General features: G+C 34.5%; 1 protein-coding gene across 1 annotated transcript in view; it reads left to right on the top strand.

Moving 5' to 3' along the window:
- CFAP47 (cilia and flagella associated protein 47) overlaps positions 1 to 26,239 on the top strand; it is a gene marked incomplete at both ends in the record, with an annotated part of 300,742 nt that overhangs the window by 84,782 nt on the left and 189,721 nt on the right. Inside the window, 7 exons of the mRNA XM_082076298.1 lie at positions 7,801 to 7,898; positions 8,190 to 8,306; positions 18,470 to 18,604; positions 19,112 to 19,224; positions 24,725 to 24,875; positions 25,080 to 25,175; positions 25,702 to 25,790. Coding sequence (XP_081932424.1) covers positions 7,801 to 7,898; positions 8,190 to 8,306; positions 18,470 to 18,604; positions 19,112 to 19,224; positions 24,725 to 24,875; positions 25,080 to 25,175; positions 25,702 to 25,790 — 799 coding nt within the window. The remainder of the gene's footprint in view (positions 1 to 7,800; positions 7,899 to 8,189; positions 8,307 to 18,469; positions 18,605 to 19,111; positions 19,225 to 24,724; positions 24,876 to 25,079; positions 25,176 to 25,701; positions 25,791 to 26,239) is intronic.

Below are 26,239 nucleotides of genomic sequence, written 5' to 3'. Positions count from 1 at the left end.
TTCAGGAAAAGAGAGGGCAGGTTAAACCAACTCTTGACGACACACTGCCATGAGAAAGTTGGCCAATGCTGTTGTTCTTGATTACTGCACGCATGCTGCATGGTGCCACTACAAGTTAAAAATAAAATAGCCTATTAAAAATAAATAAATGCAGGAATTAAGTTAGTCCCAAATCACTGAACTGAGTATGAATGTTGCTTCCTTTAGTGTTGAGTGGGATCAACAATTGAAACAGAACTCCTTTTAGTTCACTTGCAGATGCGTCTGCAATGTATTTTAGCTATACATAAATGTCTGATTTTACTACATAACAGTGACTGAATGTCTGCTCTAAGTTAATCCTGTGTGATTATTTTCTTTCATGAAGTATTTTCACCTGTTGTCATGGGTGAGACAGAGTAAATGACAGCCTGTGATGGATCAGGATACTGGGGTTTATTGAAGAATCAGAAAGATCAGAACTCTTATCCCATATGATAGAATTATAGAATCATTTTGGTTGGAAGAGACTCCCAAGATGATCGAAGCCAACCATAACCTAACTCTGATACTAAACCGTGTCCCTAAGAACCTAATCTACATGCCTTTTAAACTCCAGGGATGGTGGCTCCACCACTTCCGTGGGCAGCTTGTTCCAGTGCTTTACAACCCTTTCCGTGAAGAATTTTTTCCCAATATCCAATCCAAACCTTCCTTGGCACAACAGACAGTCACTCCTCACAGTGCTACATTCACAAAGTATCAAATTCCCTTTCTAGCAGGGAGGTTGCTACTGGTCTGAGAAGATCACACAGATGTCATGTCAATTCATGTTGCTGCTCACAGTTACCAGTCTCAGGAGTCACTCACCGAAGTCCTTGGGCATCTGCTGCCATTTGCCTTTATGCATTTCTCTGATCTTCAGGGTTTTCTCCCACTTCCAAGATCCTTCATCCAGTTAGGAACCTCTTCACCTTCTTTCAAGTCTCCTGTTGTGTCATCAAGATTGCTGCTTTTTGGGAATGCTTCTTTTTGGTCTCTTCTTTCCATAACTCAAAGTTCCAAGTTTTGTCAACCTGAATAGTCCATGTGCAGAAGTATAACTTGTGATCAGCCTTATTGGTGCTTCTGTCTCATGCTTCTTCATTAATGGGAGGATTCAGAACATGCCACTTTAGTGTAGATGCTTTCAAAATTTGCAGCCAGTCCCTATTGGAAGCAGCTGGCAGGTAGCAGGAATCTGTATCAGAATTAAGAAGTTCAACTTTGGACAATTTCCTCTCCTCCCCCCTCCAACCAGACAAAGTTATATGCTACTTGTTTGCATTCACATTTTAAGCTATTTTTGGCCTCCCACACCCATCAGACTGGCTTTCATCATGATCTTGGCTGGGAATCTTTATCTTAAAGATCCATTAGTAGTTTTTTTTTTAATGCTACTTTATTTTTTTTTTTCCAATAAGTGCCGATACAAATGAACTTCAATACATGTATTTGCTTAGAAGAGAATGAGGAATCCTGAGTAAGACTTCTGATTTCCACTGTTTATTTCTACTGAAACTGAGTAATTATATTTAAAAACTTAATTAGAGTGGTTAGCTGGCAGATTTGCTGCTAGATTTGATCTAACAAGGAAAAATAAATTATGTTTTCTGACTAATTTATTCACAAGCATTTAAGTAGGTTGATTGCTAGTAGAAGAATTGACTGGAAAATAAGAAAAATAGTTATAAAAGTATTTAATTAGTCAACATGGGAAAGTATTTCACTTTTTTTTTTCATGTTCCCATTTACATAGGCTATAAAACTGCAGTTCAATAAATATTTTTTAAACAATAGTACTACCATGTTTCATTTCCACAGGCACAGCCGTTTATGTGGCTGCATGGTAAACCAGATTGGTGTGATCCAGATTAAAAAATAAAGAAATGTTTTACCCTTTCTTTTTAAGCCCCACACCCACTTTGCTGCCATGCAGACAATTCTACCAACATGACAGTATTAGTGGAGATAGAAGAAAGTACATCGATGTAAGGGACAAGCGTGCTCAAGTAATATTCTCACCAGAAGTGTAAACGTAGCTACTGGTACGCTTAAAGTAACATTTAAACTTAAAATATGTTAAACAATAAAGTTTACTTTTTGATTGAAGTATCTAGTTTAATGAGTATTTGTAACCAGGCTGAGCAAATCAATCTAGATGACTAACCTGAAGAACAATTCAATATTGGACCTAATTTAAAATGAAAGCAGAAGTAGTTAATCTTAAAAGTTAAAAATAAAAATGTGGAAATAGTGATTTATTAAAAATACCAATATTGTATACTGAGAATGAGTCTGAGTTCTATTAATAAAAAAAAGAACAGATTATTGAATTTTATAGGTCCCAACTATGATCAATAATATGATGGATTTATATTAAAAAGACTAACTTTGTATGTATTTGTTTTTGCAGTGACTACATTAAATATTTTTGAAATACCTGCAAACAATTTACTGAGGAGTTGGGATGAAATTTATGTCTCCTACTGTTGACATTTGTAAAATGGAGGTCTGCATTTAGTTAAAATTAATCCCGTCCCGATTTAGATGTTGAGGCCGATATTTACTATGTTCTGTTCCTGTCACAGGTAACAGGGAGATGTTATATATCCAGTCAGACTTCATCTTCGGCACCTTGCCCTCCAGAATTATCAAGGACCCTTTAACTTGGAGTTTTCTGCTTGAAAAAAGTTGTTTCAGTTAAATAATTGGAAAAAGCTAATTCTTACACGGTGAACTGTCCATTTCTTTTTTTTTTTTTAATTATTTCTTAAAAAATAAATTTATAAATGAATGTTTTAATTTTGATTTACAAACTTACAGAAAATGAAATTTCCATTCTAATATCCTTTTAAACAGTTTTTTGGTATTTTTTAACTGTACATTACATAAATATTTAGAAGAAAATGTCAATTGTTTTCTGTCTGTAATAATGAGACAATGACAATAAAAGAAACATCATTTGAAGTGTTAAATGGATTAAACTTTCTTCAGAAAAGATTTTTTAGATAGTGATTTGAGATGTCTTTTTTTTTTTAATGTTCTAGAAGAAACTTCCTGTTTTCTGTAAAAAGGAGGATAAAATTTGCCTCTCATTTTAAGCCAGTTCTTTTATTTAAACTATTAGAGGTTATTTTATAATAATTAAAATGGAACAAAATATAACTTTAGGACCTTCCAGAAGAAAAGAGCCTGTTTGAGAACAGTGTAATTGTTAACAGAATTAAAATTTGACAGAACGTATTTTATATAATGATTCATTCATAGTAAGATCTTCATCTGTCTTCTGAAATGGCAAGTGGGTTTTAGGCAGAAGGGGAAGATGTTGGCTAAAGTTACACACGCTTAGATCCAAGATTGTAAGGCTGTGAAAGCCAATCTTGTTGACTGTAATTGAATGTGTGAACAGAAGAAGTGGGAAGAGATTGAAGAACGTGATGAGAGAGATCATTGCAGACAGAGGTGTGGGCAGCAGCAGCCATTGGCTTTCGAACTCGTTGGCCTGCTGATCTTTTCTTTCATTGGAAATAATGTTTGAAGTCACATTACAGCATGAATAGGAAAAAATAAGGGATTTGGGACCAAGTCTAAACATCACCACACAGAAGTGCTAAACTAAAATCATTAGTGGTGAACTAAATTACATGTCTTTGGTGCAGCATCTACTTCTATTTTTTCTTACTAGAGCTATCTGAATATGCTGAAGTATCTTCAAATAGCTAATGTGAAGTGATAGACACTTAAGTATTTCAGATGCTGAGGCATCTGTATTCCATAAATGACAGAATGAACAAAATGAACAAAAGAATCTTGAAAGAAAGATTTTGCTTGGAGTATGTTACAGAAGTTTGTAGGTTGACAATTATTTAATTTTAATTAATTATTAATATTCTAATAACTTTCCTACTGAATTTTTGATACATTCTTTTTTTCAACTTGCACAGGGTATTCATTGTAGCACTTAACGAAATTATCTTTAGCACCCTGCTTGAAAGTCTTTTGTAGGAGTACTGTTAAATCTCTAGTAAGGTAGACTGAACAACATCTTTATTCCTACATCATTGTACATGAGCGTGAAGTTAAAAAAACCCAACAAACAAACAACAAAAAAACCCTGTTAGAACTGACAGACTCTTAAAGCATCAGGTTGTAAGGTTGTTTTAGGTGTATAATATATTTAATAGCACACCAAATCCTTCTGAAGCTCTTTATCTGGTGCTCATGCCACAAAGAAGGATCTTTCCCTACAGAGTATGTTTTTTTTTGTGAATGCCTTTTTGTGACAAGTCATAAGAAGTTCTGTACACAATTGTCTTCTAAATAATTATTTTTGGCTGGTACTTCAAATGCAGTTTTGGATCACTAATGGAAGACTTGATTCCTTCACTATTTTTTTTTTTTACTTTCAAAATCAACAAAAGATAATTCTGGAGCTATACCAAATGCTTCCTCAAAAAGTACTTGGTAATGAAAAATACTTCTGCTTTGGGTATTTTTTGTGAAGGGTACTTTTTTTTTTTGTTATAATTTTTAATTAAACCATTTTGGGGAACTTCTCTCCAAATTTAAATTTACCAAAATATACCAAAACATTAATATGTTGCAGTGATCCTAACTTCTTCCTAAGAAGTTCATTGTACATAAAGGAGCCAAGTGATCCACATGACAGTTAACCTGAGCAGGCGTGGGGCTGTGCTGTGCTTCTCTCTTGGCTACAGGGTCAACTTCTCCAGGTGATTGTAACAGAGGAGTCTGTAGGCAGCTCTCACTTGGTGCCAGTGATTACCCCACCAGCGTGTCCTTGTCTGTAACTAAGTAAAACTGCAGCACCAAGTTCTCATGTTAATATCATTTTGATCTGATAGTGGAAATGAGTAGCAGAAGTCTTTTGTTTTAACAAAATACTATAAGAGGTAACCCTCCCACAGACTGCATCTCTATAGTGCGCTGCATACTGAGTGGAGGTCAATTCCAGTGCTGCACAACCTGGGGTTCCGAGTGTCTAAAGAGATGTAAGGTTATTTGTAATAAACTCTTTTTCCCTATAGCATTAGCTCCAATACCTGGCAGTGATACTTAATGAAGTCTGAGTGTCCTAGTGGGGTCATAATGAACCAGCACCTCCTGGTGCAAAGCATATGCATGTCAAATGTTACTTCTGTATATTCATGAAAATTGCGTGAAATTTCACTCTTCTATGATGTATAAAGTCATAATTACATAAAATTATCTTGTGTGTTAGCTAGCTTATTCTTCATACAATGTGTATACAGCGAGTATATGTATACAGCAAGTATATATATACAGCAAGTATTTAAACGTGAGCCTTTCCTAGGATTAATTTTTATTTGAGGTCATAATTTGATATATTTATTTTGCATGAATATAGGATTCTATCTGAATGTACTTCCTATTTAATGGTTTGCCCCATGTTTTTTTTATTCTATTTGGTTCTTGAATAGTTTTTCTCTTAAGTTTAGTCTGAAACACAGTATTTACAGCACTGTAAAACAATTTTATAAGCTTATAACTAATCTGTTAGGTATAAATTAGGAGTTCCACAACAAATTTATGCCTGTATCTGTAACAGCTAGTTATTTTCAAATTTGATTTAATTGTACTTCTTGGGGAACCAATTGAAGTTACTTGAGCTGATGTTGATAAATTATGATCTGACATTAGCAACAGCATTTATCTACTTTTTTCCTGTCACTAATTACAATTTTGCAATCACATTTAATATCAAACAAAAGTAGGTGGGTAAAGGCAGTCAGAGAAGTAGAAAGTCAAGCAAAATAAGTGCTGGTAAAAGAATAATTTTGAAGATTCATAGTGTCTTCAACACTACATGGAATGGTTAGCACTGTTTCAGTTTAAGATCAGGATTTACTTTTTCCAATTTGATTGTTTTTTGGATTTGTGGCCTGGCTTTTGGACAATAACTTGCTCGGTTACATCAGCCTGGCTGATGTCTGGAGACACTTAGGAGTGAATGAGGTTACCTTAAGAAATTTAATGATTTTTAATGTACAGCCTACTTTCTTTCTTAAGCAGTGTAGTTTTGATAATTTTTATTCATAGAGTATGTAACACACCCAAAAATACTGTCTCAAGTTTAAAACTCTCAGTAAAATTTGTAGTATAGCGTCACCTAATTTGCGAGAGCAAAAGATTCAACATTCTTGACCACGTAATGAGACAAGTTTATTCCAAATGCATAAAGAATCTATCCTTTTCCCTTCCTTGAACTTCCATTTAGTTTATAGTATTCTTTCTTTAAAGTTACAGACCTTTAAAATATACATGATTTGTGCTCCTGCTTTCATATGTTTGGTCTTGTAGAATGAAGCTCTTAATAGGGACATACTTGAAATAAGGGTCTGAAATGTGTAACATGGTGAAACATTTTACGCTTTTGTCCTTTTAAATTATTTCTATGTCAAGTACTGGTGCCTTCAAATTCTTCTTTTGCTAATGAAGATAGTGGACTGTGCTGAACATTGTTATATTACTACCATAACAGTTCAGTGCTACTTTTTTATCTTTTAATAGTAGCATTTTTTAAAGAAAAGAACATTTCTTTATATTATAATGTTAAGATGTTTATGTGTTTATAATGCGTAGGAGATTTTTTATCATCTCAGATTCTGTAGCATTCTTATGAAGCTTCAAAATTAGTAAACAATACCCTCTCTGGGTGTATAGTGAAATAAAAGCCACCTAATTTGTCCTATATGAGAAAGCATGGTCCCCGTTTATCTAAAAAACCTTGCCACTTGCTGAAGTCCAAAATGTTCCCTAAATTTGGGAGCCTGGATCTGAGACAGTAAGAAAATAAAATGAAATTAGACAATAGATATTTTTGCAAGAGAATTTGGAAGAAACTGCAAATAACAGAACAGAGAAGGCATGACTCAGTACTTGAATCTTTTTGACAAGCTTCCTCTCCTTAAAAAAGGATCAGCTTCTCTGTGTTCATGCTTCACAAAGTGCACATTATCTGTACTGGTAATTTGGTATAGACATTGATTTAAAATGTTTAGTCATTGGTATGTCAGTAACTTTTTTTAGAGAATATCTCAGGTTGAGAGTTTTCAAATGATTGTGTTCTTCCTATGGTTTATTATGATGCTTAAGAGCAAAAGCCTGTTGTTTAAATGCTGTATTAAACATTTAAGATATGGAAGGCTTTGAATAAGAAACACTAATAAATAAACTATATTTACTTACTTAATTAATTATTTTTTAAATAAAAACATTAGAAATGTAAAAAAAATAACCTTGTGAGGCATAGGCTTTTACAACACAATTGTAGAAGTAGTGATCCATGCTGCAGATGACCTTAAAGAAAATTAATAACCTTTTCCTTTTTGTGTGTTTAAACATTACAACTTTAAAGTATTCATGCATATTTTTGTGAGTTTCTGTAGCCCTGTGATTGTTGTGCCTATAAAAATAAAAGAAATTTACATGTTTAGGTTCCGGATCTGTGAGGTTAAGTTTAGCTTACCTGCTTTCCCTTCCTTTGTGATGAATACTCTCATAAGCTCTATCAGTGTATGAATAATAGTTACAATATTCTAGGTGAGATTTTTCATGTTTTCAGCCATGGCCTTGGAAGAGAATTGTGCCTGGGAAATTCTCCATGTGAACAGATGTTTCCTTTTTCTGTTCTTTCTTCTACTCAGTCATTTCACATAGTTATCATATCTATCTAGGATAAAACTAAGCATCTCAGGGGAAAAGAATCTGATTAATCTTGTTCTGTTTTAAAATCAGGCGAAGTACCTCCGATGAGATGGATAGTAAATTTTGACCAAGATCTTCTAGACAGTCTGGTATTGGCAGCACAGCTGGCAGCTTATTGCCCATATTTGGTAAGGACTTTTCTTGATATTGTGCAATTTTTATACAGTTTATTAATTAAGGCCTTATTTTCTGTTAGAACTGTTGCGTTATGTGGTTTTTAAAATGAAAAATTAAAAAAAACCATTTAGTAAGTCTAGAGTGACTATTTCAGTATTAATTTTTATTTTCTCTGGGTATATCCTTCATAGGGAATTTTAGTTCAAAATTTAGATCTCATGGATTGCTGAAAGCCTGAAAATACAAACATAGTAATTTTGCTTAATGGAAGAACAAAACTTTGATATTTCTTTCTTCTCTAGATTGCTACTCACTTTGTAAGAATGTATACTAAACCAAGAACACCTGAACAGTTTCTGCACAACGCTTTGATACTTGTGAATGCTATGCGTGCTGTCAGTCTGGCTATAGACATAGAGGTAAATGATTTTATACTAGCAGTTCTTATATATATATATATGTATATTCTTTTATGATATTAATATTGTACATCAAATTAAGCTAAGATTTTAGTGAAGCAGTTTTGCTTCATGATGTCCTACTGTATGATGGTAACTAAAATATTACTTCATAAAAATGCACTGAATTACAAATAGTTTCCATGCTTCCTTAATTTGTGGAATCACATATATACAACTAGCTGAATATAGGATTAATTTGGTTCAGAATCTAGCATTGTAAATCACACAATGAAAGCCTGAATGGAATTTATTTTTAATATTCTAACATCATTTAGAAAACAGTATGTTCAAGAATAATCATTATGCACTTAAACATAAAAAGGAGTGGTAAAAGAATATATGAATGTCTGATGACACTTTTGTGCATCTATCTAATCACAAAGGCCCATGAGGCTTCTGTCCCAGATTTGATGCACACAGAAATCAGTAGCTTTGGACTTCTGCTGAGAGTAACACTGTAAGCTGTCAGTTTCCGACGTCCTTTTATGGGACAAGTATGATGTTGCTGATGTTAGTTTCTTCTTCAACCTAGGATCTTCAACTTAGGATCATTTTCATATATTTAATAACATGCTTTACATCTGTTATTTTTCATTTGCCTACAGCTCCAAATTTTCTCTATATAGTGCCCTTTACATAAGGTAGTTATCATTTCTGTATTCTTTTTGTTGCCCCTGAAACCAGTTTTCTCCTCTTCCCAGTTTGCATTTCTTTAACTGGCCATTTGTGAGTTATTTATAGCTGTGAGTTCTGGTAGGACCATACAAAGATAAAATAAATTAGTCACAGAGGCCTGATCAATTAAAAAGGTTGCTGTCACAACTAAACCAAGTAAACCAAAACTCTACAAGTGGGTCAACAAGCTTTCTGACAGAGACTTATCAAACCCAAGTGCTGAGGCCTTGCAAATTCAGTAGAAAGCTTATGGCCTGTTAATAGCAATGGCAGTAGGCTGTATCGTGAGGTTACATGCTCACAGGGATTCATGCTCTTCTCTTCTGTGTGCTAGTTGTGTCTGTTAGTTGCCAAACTATTACATATTTAAAATAGCAGATTCCCTCTTATTTTCCTTTTTTACTTTTGCTCCCTGAGTCATTAAAAATCCTGTCCTTACCAAAACTAGCAAAAACTCTTTAAAGGCACATATTTCTCTTAAGAATTTGCAGAGTGATGTAGCTTCCATCATGAGCAAAGTGAATGTCAGGGACTGTGATGGGCCGGGGTGGGTTTGGAGCATGTTGGGTTGCCTAGAGTAAGATACAGTAGAATAGACATCATATTTGTTAGTGTATGAGGAAACTTTCCAAGTGAATTAATGGTATTAGGAATCAGAGAGAGAGGTCTGGTGTGAATAAGGTGGTATGAAAGGAAACTCAGCTAAAACTTCTTTATTCCCTTCCCTTTCAGTTGTGTGATGATTACAGGGAAAAATTAACCCTGCTGTTTCCAGTAGTATCAGCTACTGTCTTCCTCCCACATCCTGATACAAATATGCTGTTATAAATGCCTTTGCCATGACAGGCTAAACCAAGAAAATCTAGCATTTTGTATACTTGTGACTGACAGGAAGTGTAAAAAAATAATCCAGGTATAATCCTCAAAATTAAGGCATATTTTGCCTCAGATTTTGATAGGAAAAACAGGCAGTTCAGCACATGAAGGCAGGGTCTGGATGCAGATATGCAAAAGGAGTTAACCACATTAAAGGTGGAAATAGAACTCTAGGACATTCTCCTTAGTGCACTTTGTGTCTTTTAGGACTACAATGTCTACAGTACTACAATAGTATTAATTTGGCTTTTTTGCCTTTTTTTTTGTTTTATTTTTTCTTTTCTTTTTTTGAGTATTGGTGTTTTTATAGATGGAAAAATCTGTTTCTGTACAGACTAGTAATTTTAAAGAAAGCTATATGGTCAGTCAACACCAGGAAAAGGAACAGATCTTGGATCTTCGAGGGCTGTATTTTAGTTCTAGCTAAGGCATGTTCTATAAACAGAATATTGTGGAAAGTAAAAAAAAAAAAAGGTGGTGGTAAAGGTTACTTTTTATGTAGATTTCTTGGAATTCATATATGCTTTTCTAAGACTACTGTAGAAATTTATTAAGCTTCTTGTTCTTCAGCAATAAAATCAGTAAAATACATGAATCCTGTTGCTAAAATGTTCTAATTTGGGATTTTTCTGATAGTCTTGTCTCTTAAATTTAGCAGGCTTAAATGTTCCAAGAGCATTGGAAAATTTCTTGACTATCAGGCAATCACTACTTCTGAACTTTCAGGACAGCTTTGCATCAATTTATGCAGGGATAGTGGTGAGAGCACGAGCTGAAACTTGTATTAGGTTTGCAGTAGATGGCACTTTCAATCACGTCAAAAATCTAAGGTTCTGTAATAGTAAAGAAGTTTAACTGTCTGGAAGACTTCAGCTGCAAGTTTAAATGATACTTCTAATGGAGTTCAAGGCTTTTAAATCCTCTAAAGGATTAAGATATAGGCTTAAGATGAAGCACTTTGGGCAAGAAATTCTTTGTTTTCACTTTCTAATGATGACTGACAGTTCAAGCCTGGAGTATTAGTTCTGTATTTCTATGTATTTTTACTTTGTGTTTGATATTTTTAAGTTCTAAAATGCCTTGATTTGAAGAAGATCTAATTGAAAGCCCAAAATAAAATATTGCAAGATAGGATAGTGGATAACAGTCATATGGAGGGAATGTATGTGACAAGGATAAATTAAGAGAGAAGATGCAGTAATTGGGGATATCCAGTAGAGGAATTCAATTTTCTAGTGACCGATTTAAAGTTGGGGCCAACAATACTGACATTTGTATTTGGCACCAAGTAAAAGGGAGCATATTTTCAAATGAGCTGTAAAAGATGACATCAGTAAAGTTGGAGAGTGTTAAGAAACTGAAAATAGATGTGTCTGTTCTGTTGAGATGAAGGCAAGAATACACCATCATTGTGGAGTAGAAACTAGTGAAACTGGGCAGTAACATGGCCATATGAGTAAGAAAGGGGTAGATGATAACCCCAAGACCTGAGTCTGAAAAGAAGGAGAGAAGATGCTGTCAGCAGCCAATGAAGAAAAAGAAAGAAATACAGCAACATAGAATTTTTTTTATTTCCAGTGTATGTAAGAATCTTCTGATCTTTTTTCCAGACTTGCTGACTGTTCTATTCTGACACTGATTTCCAGCTTACGGAAAATTTATCTGCTGTAGTTGTATAAACAAAGTGTATACAAACTTAGGAGCCTCCTTTTGTTCACAAACAACATTGTTTCCCATATGTTTATCTTTTAAGGTCAGTGTTTAAGCCTCACAAATCTGGAAATAACTAATACAGGTTAACATATGATTCTGTTTCTGAAATCTAGTATAAGATTTTTATTACCTTCTGTTTGTTTAATAATTCCACCATAATTTTCATTAGGCATTTGCCATTGTTGGTTCAAATTGGTTACCTAGGTAATATTTCATGGTCACTGATTCCAGGTATATTCTGTTTTTCAGTTATTTGTGTCTTTCTAGAAGCTGTTCTTTGTTGCAGAATGTCTTTTCATCACTGCTTTGTAGGCTTTGTAGTGGGGCAAGCCTTATGTATGATTTTTGCATCTGTCAGATAAATTGCTTTATTATATTATTCAACTAATAATTACGTGTTCAGAAAAAACGAGAACGTTATTGCCAGAACAAGTGCTTCAGTGGTCTACTGCTTCCTGATATCTTTTAATAAAGTTTTTCTCTCTTCTTTTCTGTCTGTCAGAGCTTTGCCTTATAGTTACTTTGATTGGTTTTGGATTTTAAATACCCTGATTTGTATTTTCTTTTCCTTTTCTAGATATAGGTTAGTATTTGTTGGTAATATTCTCTTTTCTAGGTATCAGTCCACTACAGTGCTATGCTAATAAAACAGAACTGCCAGCATTTTCTAAATATCATGGAATGACTTAGAGGCAGTTAATGCCATTTAATTTTTGCAGTAGGTTATAAACCTATTTTCATAAAATCAATAGTCATTATTTGTAAGCAGTAACAAACTGTTTTCTGAGCCAGTCATACCAGAAATATTAAAGACCAGCCTTTAGTACTATACAGGTGATTGAAAATGTAGAGAGTTGGTTATAGCATTAACAGCAAAGAGCTGATGTTGTTGTAACGTTTAAATAACTTTGTTTTTGCAATAAAACAAATCTACTAGTCCTTGAATTTCTTGTCCATTTTTGATATAGTCCTAACTTGGAATATTTAGAAATTGAAGGATAATAACTTTTCTGATTTGTCAGCATCAGTGTTTTCTTTATCTAGGCAACACTGCAGCAAAAAAAAAAGCTAACAAGCAAGCAGCCAACCCTTCAAGAAATGTGAGGGGCTTTCTCGTATTTTGAGAAACTTTATTATGGATACCATTTAAGACATAAACATGGTAAACTTTGTTAATTGTTAATGTTTGCTAAGACAGAGTTTTAAAAGCAAAAATATATATAGACTGTGAATTTTCTGCTGAATGCTGTTATGAAGTACACTGATTTTTATTTTTTGTTTAATTTAGTTCCTAGAGTAGTATATTAATGTCAAATATGCAGTTTTATGAGTTCAGCACAGAATAAAACAGAATAATGTAGTCTGAGGGATTAAGTTCTGATCTAAGTGGAAATGAGTAGAAGTAGGTGACAAAAGAAAGTTAGGCTTCAACAGATAATCTACTCTGGCATCTTTGCTATCTTAAATGAAAATGCAGGAAAGACAAACAGCAGAGGTGTTAAACCACAGCTATATTAGAATAATTTGTCCTACAAATACTAGTTAACATTCAATAGCCACTACTGAGATAAGTGAATGGAAAACCTCAGAATATTTTTCAGACTTCAGGTTTAATGGTTTTGTCAGGGAGGAAAATTTTTTACTTTGCATAGTAAGCGTGTCCAAACATTACAAACTTAAAAAGCAATGATGATGGAAATAAATAGATAGACAAGATGAAGCGTGTGATTACATCACTGAATGAAGAGCGTATGATATGAGTCTTAAGAATTACAAGAATAAGCATTATCTAGGAAACTATAGAGAGTGACAAGGAAACTTCAGATCAGTGCCGAGTTGATGTACTCTCTCTCTTAGGAGTTTGGAGGAGGAGCAGTGCTAGAACTGCTGGGAGTAGGATGTGATGTTTGGCTGGGCACAGGGCAAGAAAAGAGGGAGGAAGGAGCCAGTAACTCTTCCTGCCTTTGTGCTCTGTGGAGTCAATGTATTTGCCACCAGGGGAGATGCAGTTCTGCCTGTGCTATGGGATCTCCTACCTGCCTCTAACTTAATAAAGCAGAAAGGAAATTAAGACATCTCAGAGGTTACATAGTGAGATGTAATGCAAGATTAATTTAATAAGTATGTAGGTAAAAAATCTTGTCTGTTCTAACATATCTTGACAGGTTTCTCCTTCTTGTTGTACCAAACAAAACAAAAATTCACACTCCTTATAGTACAAAACACACAGAACACATTCATGCAGGACTAGGGGCCTTTAATTTGCAAGCCTACAGGCATTTATTTTGATTAGGGCTGAACTGTAGTCAGTAATAAGTCTGTGAAGCTTTTTAGAAAATGAAGAAAAAAAACAGTAAGCTCTTTTTATTGACTTATTGGTGTTCTTCTCTTGAATCTTTGAAAATAAAATTGTACTTTTTGTAGGACTAGAATGCTGTAGGCTGTGAAAGGGAGCATTACTTCAAATGCTTGGTGTTATTGCATTTATTTAGAGCATGTTCATTAAGAAAACTTAACTTGCAACTCCATCTTTTCTTCCAGCTTCTTTCTTGGTTGTCCTCAGCATAACTTCAAAAGGAGGGTGTTTTCTCATGCTGCTTTTACAGTTTTTACACAGAATCAAAGTGAGACTGTGCATAGGCATGGAAGAAAAAGAAATGAAGATTTCAAAGTAGACAGAAATCATAAGTGGTTCAGGAAATCTTATGCTTAAGCCTGGGAAATACTCACATGTATGTGTACTTACCATATAATAATTTTCATTTAGGCATCAGCTTATGGTGGTGTCCTTTTGGCCTGTGGTCTGAGCCAACAGGCTGCTCTTATGTTTTTGTGTCATATAAAGGTTTTTCTACATGGAATATTTGCTTTAAGCTACTGATGTTTTTTACATTGGCTGTTTTGTAGAAACAATGCAATATATAGTCTAGTGTAAAACTTTAACTTGGAAATAAAAATTAAAGGAGATATTTAGGTGACAGATATATCTGTACATCTCTCTTGCTGCAGTAATGACAGTCCAGAAAAGGCAAAAAAAAGTTTTCTTCCTTTTTCAGCCCATGTGGCTAATAAATGTCATGTCTTTTCACCAACTCTCTTCATAAATACTTGGGAAGCAGAGTAGCTGCAGTTATCCAAATGTTTCTGATAATGAGAGTGAAATTTTTACACCTCCTTTAGCCTCCTTTCTCCCTTCTCTCTTCTCCTTTTCTCCTTGTCCTTCTTCCTAGAATTTTCTGTTCTCAGAAATTACAAGAAAAGAGTTTTTAAGTAATCGTCCAAAAACTTTTTTTTATCATCTCAGAGAAATATGAATAGGGGAGAGAGAAAAACAAAACTTCAAATCCCATATCTATAGTTGATCATGATTTAGAACATATGAGAACACTCTTAAGTCATGTTTTTTTCAGATGTTTTGATAATCTGGATTTTTACTCTTCGTTTTATCTTCTTAATGTTGCAGAGGAAAATATCATCTGTACAATAATTTCATTAGATTTAAAAATTGCTACATTTTCTTGTTATCATCTAGATGTGTAACATTTTCACCATTCAATATATTACAGAATTGGCTCATCTATAGGCAGAAATGTACTCAGGTGAAATATTAACTAATGCAAATAATATTTCTACATAGACTCACATCAGAGAGCAGGTCACTGACTAGCTGCTCTGTTTCCTTTATCCCGCTGCTTTAGAAATAGTATCCATTCCCATGATCAATCTGCTGGAGAGTACTGAGGTTCTGGAATAGATGGTTCATTATGAAAATTGCCTCATAAGAATCAATTAAAATGGGATTGAAAGAGTTTTTTTTTCCTCTAATGCTCAGTTTAGGCTATAAAAATCTAATCATGTTGAGGGCAAGAATATAGCTGGTCATAAAAATAAAATAATGTGGAGGCTGAAAGTGTGGTCCTGTGAAAAACTGGTATAATGTAGTTTATAGAAGAAATATTAATGTATAGGAATATTTGCCATTCTGATAGATCCTTAGGAATTTTAATAGTATTGACAATAAATATTAAAATGAGACTTGGCTGACAAAGTACCAAAAGAAAATTAAATCAATACAACATACAATCAATACAACTCCTCATAGTTTACTATTAAGAGGTTTTGGTCCTAAAAAGGTTCAATGGTAATAAAATTTACCCAAGTTATCTAGTGTGATTTTTTTTTTTTATTTTTAATAAAAAGAGCAAAGTTTAAAAAATATTTCACAAAAGTGTTTGCACCAAAAGCTTAGTCTCATTATTCACTATAGTTCAATTTATATTGCATTTTATTAGATGGACTGTATTTACTTTTAATTTTTTTATTAATCTGACCTCCTCAAAAGTGTCACATTACCATTTATATTGCTCTCTTAACTTACACAGAAAAGATAACCAAGACTTCTGCTGGAGTATGACATGGTCTCTCCATACCACTGCAGCTGGAGTCACATGGCAAATATCAGTTGGAGTTGCTCTATTCTCGTGAGGGATCCCACACATTCTTCTACTGCAAGTCTTTGCTTCATATCTAGGAAGTTGCAGGCTTGCTGATTTTTCAAGTTATGTTACAAGACTGTCCTTATGAAGCTCTGCCTGAGGGAAGTATGTACATGCAGAAAAGCAGGGAAATTTTAAATTGGATTTACAGATAGATTGCTATCTTGAATCAGCAAATATGTTTGTGCTTACAATACACATGAGAGATTTTTGTTCCTGTGGAAGCAATATTTAGGCAGCAGTCATTGGTATAACTATTGCTCATCTGGAGGGATCTGTGTGCTCTTACCAACTTAGCTGTGATTTCCTGACACACAATCTGGGCTAACATTGTGTGTGGGAGGTTTTATTACTTGCAGTAGTTTTTGAAGGATAGGTGATGGTGAACATTGAGAGCTGACTGTTAATTTCATGCAACTTTTGATTTCCCTTTTTGCCTGCAAGGTACAGACTTTTTTTTCTAGACCTTTGTCCACTGATACACTGCCATGTATGCACTTATGAAATAGACTAAGGTCCCCTATAGTATACTTGTTTCTAAACAAAAATGGTGTTATAAATAAAACTAGCCAAATGAAACTGATGTTCTCAATAAAACTGGTTGTGTATTGCTCTTCATTTGTCTTCCAGATAAACAAAAAGGGCATGCCTTTTGACGTACATTTTTGGTTTTTTGTTCATTTGTTAGGACAGTGCAAAAATAATGTAGTCTTCAATATCCTAAGTACACCTGTGCTACAAAAGAATGTTATAACATTTGAGATGTGTTCGTTCATGTCCTTAAAAATGGTTGCAAATCTTTCAATAGTTGCTGACTGGAAAATGTTCTTTTTCCTTATTACTAATGTATTTGAATACGAAGTAACTCCTAGAGGTTGTCAAGTTCCTAGTAAGTTCAAAAAACAAGAGGTACAGCTGTTTCATAACATTAAGTCTTGGGATTTCAAAGTGTCTTCTACCTGCTCCCTTGCTCTCTCACATGACCCTGCAGATCTAAGAGACATTGAATTTATGTATATACAATGCTTGTAAGTAATGTGCAGGTCGATGTTAAAATAGATTAAAATGTGCTCTGTCTATTCATTAAGTGGTTTACAGCTGCAAATTCATGATATGATGAAAACATGTGAAGAAGGAAGCTTGATTCTAAAATGATGGCATGAGGTTACCTATAGTTTTGTGCAACCTGTCCAAGCTGCTTAGAGAGGGTGACAGTGACAGTCAGCAACAACAAAATACATTAGGGTTTTTTTGCTTGGCTGTTGGGCAAAGTTTTTCCTGTAAAGTGAGCAGATTTAGAATGATAGTCATTTTCTAGGCATTAGGCAAAGGACGGTCTTTTTCAAAATATTGCTGTACTGTATGACTCAGTTAAGGGATCAAAATAAAATGTCTTAAGTCTTGTCTTGAAGTAAAAAGTGCCTTTTAATGGGATGTTAATGCAATGATTTGCTGCTTAAATCTCCTCCCAAGTGTGTGTATTTTTCAGTATGAATTTATTTAGTATATTGTGGACATCTTTATTTTGATAATAAGTTATTAAGCATGAAGTTTCAAAATACTTCATTTAATTAGTTTGCTTTAGGAAATACAGAATCTTATTTGTTTAAATCTGTAGCTAGATCTTTCCTGCCTGTATTTTTGGGAAGCCGCTTATATCATTAACTCTCATTACTATTTGATTAGCCCTCTGAAAAGTTCATGTATTTGATAGAGGAGTTTCTACCTCTCTCTTTTTTGTGACTTACCAGAATCACTGAGGACTAAAGTTTTGACATGTTTTGCAGTTGTCATTTAAATTCATATCTGTAAATCAAATGTGTAAGATGCAGTAATACTTGCTACCTTTTGTAAAGCAATTTGGCACCTGCAATAAAAATAAGTATATAGTTATTAGCTGGATGGTGAAAAATGTCTTCAGAAACAGTTGCAAAACTGTATCTAGGAGTATTTGGGATGGTATTTTACATAGAAATGGAAATATTTTAAAATACTTTTTTTTTTTTTTAAGATAATAGATATATGTTTTTCCAGTCAGTGAATTTTACTTCCTTTTTCTATTTTCCTTCATTTTAATAAAATTAACATCTGTTTTTGCTAAACTGTTGGGGAAAAAAGGTGGTTTTAATTTTTAGCCTAGATTTTTTTACCAGAGCATGTGAGCAGTCTTCCAGAATAAATTATTTTTTGCAGTGACAAGATTCATATTAATTTTAGTTATGGCCTAATTCAGTTATTAAAAGTTAGGTTGAAAATATTTGTATAATAAGAATTACCTTAAACATTTTGTTCTTTATATCTCTAAATGACACAGGCAAAACTTTAACAGAACCTGGTTATTTTTTTTGTTTTCCATATTAGGCCACTGACATCTGTGATCCAAACCCAGTCATGATGCTCATTTTGTGTGTCTACCTGTACGAAAGTCTCCCCCACTACTTACCCAAGAAGACTATAGAATTTACAGGTGCTCTCCATGAAACTGTTGTTAAACAGGTACTAATACCATTGAATTTAATTTTGTAGCAGTACAAGGTTAAGACACTCTATATATTTCTGTGTTTGTATTATGTCTGTCCTACAACAAAGAATGAATGGGCTTCGTGTCATTTGGCTACTAATTGTAGAAGATGGAAACATGCCTCTTCTTTTTCTTTTCAGGCTTGGGATCCTAACTTCTGCTGCAGTTTTTTCCCTGTGCTTGTAAGCATAGGAATAATCTACAAATTTTACAAATCTGAGATTAAAGAAAGAGAGGAATAAGAGATTAACAGGCATAGGAGTGCAGTGTACACCGTAAAAGGAATAGTCAGAAAAACTGAGGCTGAATAGTCTGTGGAAAGTTTATATTTATTAGGAAGAAAAATGATCTACCTAGTTATATGAAGTACTTTCTTATTTTGTGATATCCTTAGTTTGTATTTTGGAATTTAGCTACAGAGCACACCTTTTATACTCTAAAAATTGAATAAAAATCAGCTGATTTTGTTCTTTTCTTGACAGGTACGTCTGAAAAACCCAAGCAGTAAAACTTTGATGTACAATGCTATTCTTGTAGGAAGAGATGCTGATGATTTCTCATTACCTAAAGGAAACACTTTCACCATTGCCCCTAGGTAAGTAATGATATTTTTAGCGTTATTGATAAGTCTATCAGTATGGAGATATAAACCTACTAATTTAATAGTGATGAATAATAATAGTAATAGTAATATTTTTTCCCAACTAAAATTGACGTTTCTCCTCTGAGCTTGATTCACATTTTTTACATCAATGCATTGTGGAAGCATGAGCATGTAAAAATTATTTTTCCTCAGATTTCATTTTCTGTTTCTTAATCTTAAAGTATAGCTGGGAATTTAAGAGACCATGACACAGGTTTGATAGTAGTGTTAGACTACTTCTTTTTGTGCCCATCTGCCATCCCCACCAAGATGGAAACTGTTGGAGATGCAATGTGGTTATTTCTCTAAGTTACACTTCTAAAATCAATCTAAGATTTTTGGAGAGATTTGATTTGGGGGAAACATGAGGTTGTTAAAATTTTTGGTAATACAAATGCTCATGGAATGTTGCTATCTGTGTCTTTTTGTTCACTAAGTACCTTTGGTTCTTTCTGTGGTATGTAGCTAGATATAGGAAGTTCACTAATCCCTGATTAACTAGTGAAGATGAGGACTGTAGCAGTGACTGACTGTCAGTTAAGAGCTTTTAGATTTAGACTGCAAGTGCATTTAAGATACTCTTTTGCAGATAAAATGGATTAGAGATTGTGAAGACAAAGGTCAACATTTGTATGAAAATAACCTGTGAAGAAAAATTTCAAATTTGTACTGTCAAATTCAAGAAGACTCAACGTAAATACAGTGCTCTTTAAGGATGATCAATATTTCAGTATTAAATGATATGCCTATTGTAAATATATGCAAAAGGGACAAAAAGTAATGCTATGTTTTCAGCAAGCTGTGAGGCTGATTTGATTCCTTTTTCATTGCAATTAACTTCAAATAAGAATTAACATAAAAATGTAATCCTTGAAAATATCATGTGTTTCTCTGAAAGGTCAATGTCATAGCTGTTTTTCACTTCACTTTAAAAAAACTTCAAAGAACAGGACACAAGTAAATGTCGCTAAAAATGTTTGTGGGTTGAGAGACACAGGGAGACTGCTTACCAATGTCTATCATAGGCAAAACAGGCTTGACTTAGGGGAAGTTATTTTAATTCATTTTCAATTAAAATAGACTTTTGTAGTGGGAAACAAATACAAAATTTGAAACATCACCTCATCTCTTCCCCACCCTCTTCTCCCAGACTCAACTTCAGTCTTTCATTCCAGAGTCCTCTACCTTCTCCTCCTGTGACCCTGAATGTCACAGGGGTTAATGGGGAGCAGGTGGCTGCAGTCACTTCATTACAGTTCCTTTCTGCTTCTCCTTCCTCCTCCCACTTTTCTCCTGCTCCCTGAGTCCTTCCAAAGGTTGCAGTCCTTCAGGAAAAATTTGCTCCAGCATGGGTTATCCATGGGTCACAATTCTTTCAGGAAATATCCAACTGCTCTGGCATGGGGCCCTACATGGACTGCAGTATGGATATCTGCTCCGGTGTGGTCCTCTCCACATGCTGCAGGGAAATATCTGCTCTGGCACCTGAAGTACTTCATCTACCTGTCCTTCTCTGACCTTGATGTTCCCACTGCTGTTTCTTCCTCTTTTCCTCACTTCTCTGCCTTTCTGATATTTTTGCACTTTCTTAAATATGCTTTCACAGAGATGCCACCAGCTTGGCTGATGGGCTCAGCTGTGTTCTGTGGTGGGTCCGTTATGGAGACAACTGGAACTGTCTGTGTCCTGCACAGGGCAGACCCTGGTCTCTTCTCACAGAGGCTACCCCTGCACCCCCCTGCTACCAAAACTTTGACACCTACACCCAATACCTGTCAGGAATGAATATTTTATGTCAATTGGTTGAAATGAAACTGGCTTTAATCCTAAGCAACTGAACATTTGGGAAATTTTCCAAAGACTATATTGTCATTCTGCTCTGGCTTTTGGGATGCATCACAACTTTCTCAGTGTAGCTGAGTGTCAGATCTTGCTTATAATGTAATTAATCTTTGATCTGAGATTCCCAGTCTACCAGGCACTGCAATCTGCCATATAGACTTGCAGTTCACAACAGTAGGAGCATAAAGGTTTCTAAGCTGTCTTATGTGGTGTAGACATACGTATAGTTTACTCAGTCTGGGTATCTTAACAAGAGAAATGAAGATGACTTGATCAATACTTACAAGTACCTTCCTGGGAAAGGGGCCTATTTAACTGCAAACAATATATAACAAACCTTTACATGAGAACAACAGTGTGAAGCTGGAGTTGTACAAATTCAACCTGAAATTACGAAGTTGATTAGCTATTGAGGGGAAGAAACTTCCTCTGAATGACAAATTCTTTAACTGCAGGGGTTTTGCAAATCAAAGAACACTGGAAATAGCACAGGAAGTGACCTCACAAAACTATTTATTCCAGCCTTCTGCCTCAAATAATATGGGGTGCTTTCTCAGAAAAATGCTTCTGCCAATTGGTAGTTATCAGAAGCAACTAAAAGATGATTGGGCTGCAGATAGTGGCCTGCAATGTATAACTACTTTGAATTGTGTTATCTAGTGATTTCTATAGGCCCTAAACTCTGCAACTTTGATCTCTCCAAACAACTTTTTGTCTTTCTTTTCTTGTATTGAAGTATAGCAAATAAAGAGAGACAATTGTGTGCAGTTTTGAAAGATGGTGCACACTGAGCTGATAAATAAATTAAGAATCTTTGACCCCTGCCCCAACTAAAGTGGTTATGGACAGAGCTAGTTATAATAATATAAGAATGAACAAGATTATATAACAATTCCGTGAGCTGAATTTTCCCTCAGTTTACGTTGACTACAACACAGATGAATTGAGAAAAAACCCCTTTGTGTTTTCCCTGAATGCTGGCTTTGCCACAGAAGGCAACAGTTGACAATTCAAATCAGATTTCTCTGCTGTTGCATGAACCAGAGGGCAAAGATCAGGCAGAATGTTCCATACGCTCCATTACTCTGTCATTCCTATTTGTGACAAGAGCACAGTAGAATCCCTAAAACTTGATCTGTAAAGTGACTTTGGGAGTGGATGTCGCAGGCAGTCCCAGGATACATTTTCCAGGATGTTTTGAATGGCAGGGTGACTTAGGAGCCTCAGACTCTGCGGAGATTAGCAGCTCTTCACTGTCAAAAATTGTGATGTCTGGGGACTCTGCAGCAGTAACATGAAAGCTGTAAGAGCCAAGTTTTCAGAACTTCCAGGATTTCATCATCAATTCTCAGAACTGAGATCCTGCGATTTTTGGTGTTAGGAAGAACTCTGGGCGATATCATACTCATATACTAGGATAACTAGGTGTTAAGCCTAGAGATCATGTTGGGTTAATTCTATCATCTACAGTCATCCTTTCTGCAGGTTGCCTAGCTTTTTTTTTTTTTTTTTTTTTCCATTTTCACTGTATCCTTTTTGAGGTAAAGAAGTGTAAACTGTAATTAAGTTTTGAGCCCTTTGGATGGGATCTAGTGGCCTAGTGGTGATCTATGTTGTTTGTTCCTTTTCTAATTATGCCTAACACTTAATTTGCTTTATTGTATGCTTCCCATCACTGTGCTGGTATTTTAACGAGACTATCTATTGCAAATCATGACATCTCAATCGTGAGTTATAATGGCTTGGAGATCACAATATTATGTAAACAGAGAACTGCTTTCCCTGTATGCATCTCTTTACATCTAAATACACCGAATTTTCTTGTCATCTTGTTGTCTCAAAAGGTCCTACCATCTTTGCCCTGTCAATTTTTGTCCTCACAACCTGGAGCAACTTAGAACATCAGTAAACTTCCTTATTTTCCAGTTGTCACAGACCCTTGAGGACTTGATTAATGGCCTTCCTACTTAATAAGAAGTGTTAGTTCCTACATCATTTCTTTGCTTCTTTTATTGCTTCTCTCTGTGCTTCCTTCCTTTCTGATAGTTTCATTGTAAGGGACTTTGTTAGAAATAGAATAATTAAATCACCCTCAATCATGTTCCTGTTGAACTCCTTTAATGAATTCCCTTAAGTTTATAAGGCAGGACTACATTTTAAAGATGTTGACTCTTGCCAGTAAGATCACATTTATGAAGATCTTGTTTATAGTAGGTATCATTTATAGATATCCTGTTCTTCTATTCTTTATAATTGTTTCTACTACAATGCAGGTATAGATTTGAGTCTTAAAGGTCTGTTATTCTTCTGATCTTCCCTATTTTTTTTTAAGATATTGATGTTCTATTTATCACCTTCCAGTTCTCCAGTCTCAAGATAGTTTTTAAGTAGGAATGCGCTCTCTCCCCCCCTTTTTTTTTTTTTTTTTTTTTTTTTTTAACCTGGTCCGTTGTAAGAATTAGGTAAAGGATCTCCCAGAAAGTTTCCATCCAGGGACAAATCTCATTACTACTCCCATCAACATAGTTTTATAGAACTTCTGCCATCCTTTTGATCAGCTTATGTGAAGAGATGTTTGCATTGAGTTCACTTGAAAAAGTAGCTCTTATTATGAAACTTGTGAACCAAATGCAAAATAACATGATGCCCTTGAAGACATGGTATGCTGATTGCTATTACGATTCCTTTACTTAAGCACTTACTTGTGTAAGTATATATACAGACAAAACATAATAGTAGTTTTTCACTTACCACTGTTAGTTGTTAGGTATATTTATGTTTAGAGAAAGCTCTCTCTGCTCTTGTCTTAAGCGTGGAAAGGCAGAATACATTTAGATTCTATCCTACACACTATAATTTTTCTGACCTTCCTGCCATCTTAAGACATTAATCTCAAAATGAGAGTGTGATTTTGAGAGCTTCAGAGTGTGAACTTCATCAACTAAGTTTTTCTTATTGAACTTGCTTAATTGCAGGACTAATGGAAATAAAGTCTAAACTCAACTCTTACCTAATCTAAGCTCTCATTCCATGTGGTGTCCCCTTCTCCAGTTTCCTGTCAGAGACATGAGCTGTTGCTTGTATGAGAGAACTTCGGTTTTTCTGCCTCTTAGTTACTCAGCTTTGCTAAGTATTCTGAAGGGTTCTTTTTTTCTAATTTCCTTATCAAACTTCAGTGAGTATTTGATTAAGACCATCTAGATGTCCCTCACAACATGCATAACAGGATGTCTGTTTAACTCACAAAAAACTATTCAAATAGGGGAGAAAAAAGTAAATCAGTTGTTAACTTAGGGTAATAATATAAGGAAGAAGAATTTCCTGTGCTAGTGTGTGTGGGAAGAAAAATTAAGCTACATGGTGAGGTCATAAAAAGAAATAAGTACTCAATATTGTTCTTTTTCTATCTATATAGTTCTTTTATTAGAATGTTTTATGGTGCTCTTAGGGAGAATATTGAACTCCACAAAAGTAATTCAGAATAAATAAATGACTTTTCTAGACCTCTTGCCTTACAAAGTGTCTAAAACATGCTCCTGAAATGACATTTCTGAGTTAGAATTTTATGCGTAACTATTTGAACTATTATTATTGTTATTATTTTGCCTAGGAGACAAACAAGTATAAATGTGGAGTTCACTAGTCGTTTCCTGCGCCCTGCTGAAGCCGTGTTGCTGCTGATCTCAAAGAGTGTGGGTGGAATAGGTGGTGCCACACTGACCTTCTCTCTGAAATCTGAAGTCAAACATATTGAGCCTGCTGTAAGTTTATGTGTGTAATTAATATTGTAACAAAAATATTCATCTGTATGTTGTATCCAACAAAGGTGAACTGAGGTAAGAATTAAAATGTGAGTTACCATCACCTTTGAACGATGAATTTTCAGATTTCCAATATTAGCCTATATATTAATACATGCAGAAAGAAGCATATCTAAGATACATGAGAATATATATCACACTTAGATCCTGAAAAAGTTTAAAACTTCTACACTGATTGCTCTGAAAATAAATCTGGAGCTCTTTCAGCATATGGATGCTTTTGGAAATTCCATTGTGAAGGTGCTGGTATACTCCTTTGGCCGAATGATTTCAGTTATCAGATACAGGTGGGCAGCAAACTTGTTCGATGTTGCTAGGTTTATTTGTGCTGTTTATCATAAGACATTCTTTAGATTTAAGATGTGTCCTAGAAATAGTCAGTGCAGAATTAAGCATGTGTTCCATCATTTGTTATCAAACATTCATTAAGCAGACCTCTCTTTTTGTCCCCACGAACCTCTTAATACCACAGCAATAAATACTGATGAAGGCAAAAAGCTAGTTTAATTCTTGGCCCTGTGCTGTCATTTTGAAGAGCATCTAAAATATGGTGAAGTTCAATGCATGTTTTAAAAGAAATATGCTTTAACTGCTCTTTGCTGGCAACAAAGATGAACAGTTAAATTACATTAATTTTGTAGTCACTAGTGGTCAAATATATGGTTCTATTCTTCCTTCTAATATTTTCCTGTTTGTTTATGTATTATACTTGAATGTTGTTTTGCAACTTTTTAATCTTTTTTTATCTTTTTTTGATTTTTTTTAGGATGTATTAAAATGCAAATCACCATGTTATGAACTGAAGAAAGTTATCCTAAATGTTACTAATCCCTTCAGAAATGAGGGCATATTCAGGTAGACAATGCTATAAAGACAAGCCTATAATGATCATGCTGTTTTATCAACTCTTCCATAATTTTCTCCTTGTCCTTAAAAATGTAACACCTTGAGGTTAAATTATAGGGATTTACATTATCAAAATTGTTACAAGCACTATGAGGTGGAAGATATAATAATGAATAAAGAAGATAAATAAGCCTTAATTGAAATTCATCTCAGTGTAAGCAATAAAACTAGAGTTTTAATCAAATGGAGTTCATGAACCTTGCTTGTATTTTTGTATTTGGCTGAGGTCCAGCAGATTTCCAAAAAGAAACAAACCATGCTAATTAATAGTTGGTTATTTTTTCCCCAATCTGTTTTATCTTGCTGTTTAAATTATTAAGCAAGCAAGCAAAAAACCAAAACAAAAACCCAAAACATGTTTTTGCCTGGAGCTCATGCCACTATCAGTTAACCTAATT

This window comes from Streptopelia decaocto (assembly GCF_964273445.1).
Source record: "Streptopelia decaocto genome assembly, chromosome: 1".
NCBI classification, from domain to species: domain Eukaryota; kingdom Metazoa; phylum Chordata; class Aves; order Columbiformes; family Columbidae; genus Streptopelia; species Streptopelia decaocto.
The sequence above is the reverse complement of the archived record's forward strand: the minus strand, read 5'-3'. Positions and strand labels throughout refer to the sequence as shown.